The sequence below is a fragment of the Lygodium microphyllum genome, chromosome 21 (assembly GCF_053477565.2).
Source record: "Lygodium microphyllum isolate KBCC chromosome 21, Lygodium_microphyllum_v1.1.10, whole genome shotgun sequence".
NCBI classification, from domain to species: domain Eukaryota; kingdom Viridiplantae; phylum Streptophyta; class Polypodiopsida; order Schizaeales; family Lygodiaceae; genus Lygodium; species Lygodium microphyllum.
The window spans coordinates 96,399,608-96,404,838 of record NC_141155.1 but is presented as its reverse complement, the minus strand read 5'-3'; the positions used below and the strand labels follow the sequence as shown (position 1 = coordinate 96,404,838).

The window sequence follows — 5,231 nt, the reverse complement described above, 5'->3', positions numbered from 1 at the left end:
ACCTGTCCGGCGTCCAGGCTGCCGCCTCCTGGCCCCTGGGGCCTCGACTCTCCAGAGTCCACGCCTCCTGAGTCCTGGGGCTGCCGCCTCCACACCTCCTGAGTCCTGGGGCTGCCGCTTCCTGGGGCTGCACCTCTGCAACCTCCCGCTACGACCTCCTACTACCTAGGCTCCTGGGGCTTACTCCCGCCTCCTCGGGCCTCCAGGCTTCCGCCTCCAAGGGGGGCTGCGACGCTGGCTGCTGCCTCCTGAACTTTGAAGGCTAACTCGTGAAGGTGAGAATCATATTTAACAAATAATGAGTGATTCAAAATAGCAAAGAAAGGTGAGAGGTGGTAGTTCTAAGTTTACACGATCAATCATCATTTGATAATACTCCGAAGTCTGATGGAAAGTACTTAGTATGGCCAACAAAGCTCGTAGGAGCACTTGCTTTGTCAACCATAGACACAAACACACACGTCACACACACACACACACACATATATATATATAGAGAGAGTGTGTGTGTGTGTGTGTATAATAATATATATGTGTGTGTGACATACATGTGCAATGTGCATTGTGTGTATATGTGTGTTAGTGAAAGCTTAAAGGCAAAATATTAGTACTAATTTTTATTTTTATTTTGCTATGTGATTGTTAATAGGTTAAAAAGCTTTGTGAGACATTGTAGTTTGAAGATAGAGGTTGGCTATTGGAGGAGCTTAGATTTTCAAAGGGAACGAATGCCTAACAAAAGGTAGAAAATTTCAACGATTATAAAAAACACGGTAAGATCGCAACCACTCTTTTTAACTTTGAGAATGGCACCTAAATTGAAAGATAAGAGACAAGGAAACCTTCTTGCATGGGTTGGGATTGAAAACATAGCCAAGCATCCTTCTAAAAAGTTAAAAGAAAATACGGATGATATTGGGGGCTCAACTTCAATTAATGTGTTATCTTCAAATGAATCATTCGATAACATGTCACTTGAAGAAAGGACTGAATTTGAAAGGAAAAAAGAAGGACGCTTACTTTTTCAAGAGGATTGGCTAGACCAATTTAAATGGCTTGTTTATGATAGAGATGAAGTAAAAATGTTTTGTAAATTTTGTTTGAAATATCCTCATCCCCATAGTGCATATTCAAAAGGGGGATCTATAAATTTTAAAATTAGCAACTTAAAATCCCATGTTCGCACATCATGTCATAAGTTTGCTATGCAAGCTATTTTACTCGAAGGAAAAGACTCAATTGAAAAGAGTGTTAAAAAAATAAGAGAAGTAAAAGATGAGGCATTACTTTCATTATTTAGAACGGCATATTTGATTGCAAAGCAAAATTTGCCATTTTCTGTGTTTCCTGACATGATAAGCTTATTGCAAGATTGCCTTGCACCATACACTACTAGTCTTTATAATGATGATAAGGCATGTGCTGAAATGATTTTTTGCATGGCATCGTCTCTTATGAAAAGTACAATAGAAAAGGTTTCAACTAGTCCATGGTTTGGTGTTTTAATTGATGAGTCAAATGATATCTCCTCACATGGACATATGGTTATTTATTTATCATATCTCGAGGCTGATTGTGTTCCTAAAACAAGCTTTTATGGTATCATACGTGTGCATGATGGCACTGCAAGATCTTTGTTTGAGGCTATTATTAAAGAGCTAAAGAAATGTAAGCTAGATTTATCTAGATTTGTTGCATTTGGGTCTGATGGATGTTCCACAATGGTAGGAAAGGAGAATGGTGTCCAGGCCTTATTGAAAAAACACGTTAATCCATTTTTAACATCAATTCATTGTGTTGCCCATCGTAGTGCCCTTGCAATATCTAGTGTAGCAAAAGAGATGCCTTATTGCAAAAAGCTAGAAAAACTTATTAATGCTATAGCTTCGCATTTTAATGTTAGCACGAAGAGATTAGAAGGGTTGCAAGCTATGCAACAAGATTTGGCATGTCCCATTCTTCGACTTGAGCATACTTTTGATGTGAGATGGTTAAGTAGATATAGAGCTATTAGTAGAGTGTGTAAGTCTTTAGATGCAATACTTGATATCACTAAAAGAGAGGCATTGCATATTTATGAAGAATTGGTTGAGTTTGAGTGTGTTTATTGCTTACATTTCTTAGCTGATATTTTGAGAGGTTTAACAACACTAAGCCAAATGTTTCAAAAAGACTTTGTAGATGTCACCACTATAGATAGTCTTGTAAAGAACGAAATTGTATCCATAACACAATATTACATTGATTGTCCTCCTGTTGATGTGAATGCATTAACTATTGGAGTATATGGATATGATATCCTTCCAGACTATGGGCCTGAAAAAGGATATTTATATACATTAAGAGGTGCTTTGCATGGGAAGAAATTTTATGAGCATGATTTAAAACGTAAAATTAATGGAGAAGACTTTAACAGGGCCTTAGAATTTCAAGTTGCTTTTGCCAATTCAGTGGTAAGTAACTTGAATTCTCGATTTCAAGATAATTCTATACTTAATTGTTTAAAAATACTTGTGCCTGCACAACATCCAATACATGAGAAGGCCTTAAAAAACTATGGAACCCAAGAGATAGATCAATTAACTTCATACTATGGTTTTCCTAAAAAGCTAAATATAGAAGAATTCCCTGCAATGATAGAAGTTGACGAGTTTAAGAAAGAATTTAGAAATTTTAAGCATCAAGCTTCTAGAGATTGGATACGATTCACATTGTTAGAAATAACTTCAACACTTGCTTGCAATAGTATGTGGAGGGATGCTTATCCGAATATTCTTACTCTTTGTCAAGTAGCTCTTGTCCAATGTTCGAGCATTGCTATTTGTGAGAGAGGTTTTAGTGCTCGAACTGTGATAAAGAGTAAGCTTCGTAATCGTTTGGAGATTAAGAGTTTAGATGCATTAATGAAAATCTTTATTGAAGGGCCTTCTAAGTTCACTGATATAGAGTTCATTGAGAGTATGGACTTATGGGCTGAAAAAACACATCGCCATTTATACACAGCACAAGGAATTTGTTCATTGATTTTGCAATAAATTTGCATATTCATAAGAGCAATTGATTTTTTATGGCCTATGATGATTTTGAAGTCACTATGCATTATTTGCACTTTTGTTGTTTTGATTCTTTTGACTCTTAATCATTTTCCTATGTTAAACTTATTTTTCCCTTGCTGGCTTCTATCTTTTGAATAAAAATCTTCCAATTTGTTTTTAGATCATGCTTGCTTTTATAAAATGTACTTGAACTTTTTTGTTTATAATGTTGGTTGTATTTCATTATGTTCTCTTTTATGTTAGTTTTTTTTTTTCTTTTTGTATCATGATTGCTTTTCATAAAATGTGTTTTGACTTTTTCTAAACTTTTTTATTTTTTGTTTTGCTTAAGTTTTTTTTTCTTTTTGTATCATGATTGCTTTTAATAAAATGTGTTTTGACTTTTTCTAAACTTTTTTATTTTTTGTTTTGCTTATATTTTATTATGTTATCTTTTATGCTAGTTTTTTTTTCTTTTTGTTTATTCTATGCTTTTAATAGTTAACTTCTTTTCTTTTTGGGTTTCTATTTTTTTTTAACGTTCTCTTTGTCTTTGTGCCTATAATGTGTATACTTCTCTGAGGCCATATGGCATAGACCCACTAAGAGACATAGAAACAACTTGCATACATTTGTTTTTATCTATTTAAATTTTAGATATGTAATGTAGATCAAGTTACTAATGATAATAAGGGTTTTGATTTCTAAGGTATAAGAGAAGTAATTGAACAAATTCCAAGGAAAACTTTTGAGATAAAAACCCTTTCAAATAATAGAAAAAAATGATTATCTTTTCATTAAAGATTTAAAAAGGAATTTGACCGATTCAATTTGTAGAATCAAGGGAATTGGGCCGATTCGATTTAGAATGTAAAGGTTTTGTAAGGTTCAAATTTTATGAAACCGCCTTAGGTTAAGAGAAGAAGGATCTAGGTTAAGAGAAGAAGGATCTATGTTAGGCTCACAATTTTTTTTTTCCCGAACACTGGCGCGCCGCCCCCCCCCCGGCCCACTGCCTCGATCTCATCCTCCTTTCCCCTATGATGCCCTGAACCGCAACACCATATGTCTTTCGTAGTGCCGCCCGCCTGCATCCTACTCCCGGTTCGTTCGCAGCCAATGCCCTCCTCCACTCATTCGGCATGCCTCTCCACTCCTCTGCACCACGCGGCTGCCCTGCTCTGCCATGCCCGTTGTCTTGCATGACCCCGACCTACCAGAAAGGCCTACCCGCTACTCCGTCGTCTTTCGCTCCGCTAATGGCTCAACTCCCTGGCAATGGCAGCAGCTCTGCCTCACCACACGCCCTCCACGGTAGCAACTACTTGGCTCCAACCAGCACCCACCATGAGTGCTACCGCCTCTGTTGCTTGTAATTGCCTCTTCCGCCTTTGTCGCCGCAGCAGAGCCCCGCTTCTCACATGCACATCAACTTAGCTCACACACAAACCCATACTTAAGTACATTGCACACACGCACATTACACACTCACATATCCCATGTGCACACCCTTACACACACATTAATCTCACCCCCACATCACACATTTAACGCACCTTAGGCACATACAAGGCAAACACCTCAACCACACACATTACGCATTATCGCCACATGCATTTACATCAACTCACCCACGCTTCCCATGTGCGCTGACCCCCATGCCTTCCCACATGCACTCATCCACTCACATGCACTCCATACACTAAACAGACACTCCATGTGTAAATCACACACACTCATCCACACTAAGCTCAACCCATATGCACACCCACCTCTCACCTTCCCACACATATTAATCACACACACATATACACCCCATCCCTCACACTAGAGGCGTTTCACCCCACAAACCAATTGGCACTATGGAGAACACACTTCACACATCCATATGAGATGCACTAGCCACACACGTGCATATGTATACACACATACATGCATAAGACATGTAGGGCGCTTATCACCCCTTTCCTTCCAACTCACCCTTAGGCACCCACCTTGTTGGCAAGGTGGAGGTCAAAGGGAGGGAGGAGGGAGAAAAAGAGGCCTGTGTAGTGTGCAATGCACCACCTACACAAGACACATGCCACCATACACACACACATGTGCTCATTAGGTATACACGTACCCCACATATACACTACACACTAGTGACATGCACATTGACACACTAGGCACAAATACCCACATATGCCTACC

General features: G+C 38.6%; 1 protein-coding gene across 1 annotated transcript; it reads left to right on the top strand.

Moving 5' to 3' along the window:
• Nucleotides 1-806: 806 nt before the first annotated feature.
• Nucleotides 807-4,353, top strand: LOC148018316 (uncharacterized). Its single transcript, XM_087661559.1, has 2 exons — nt 807-2,453; nt 4,114-4,353. The coding sequence occupies exons 1-2, from the start codon at nt 807-809 to the stop codon at nt 4,351-4,353; spliced, it is 1,887 nt and encodes a 628-aa protein (XP_087517685.1).
• Nucleotides 4,354-5,231: the final 878 nt, after the last annotated feature.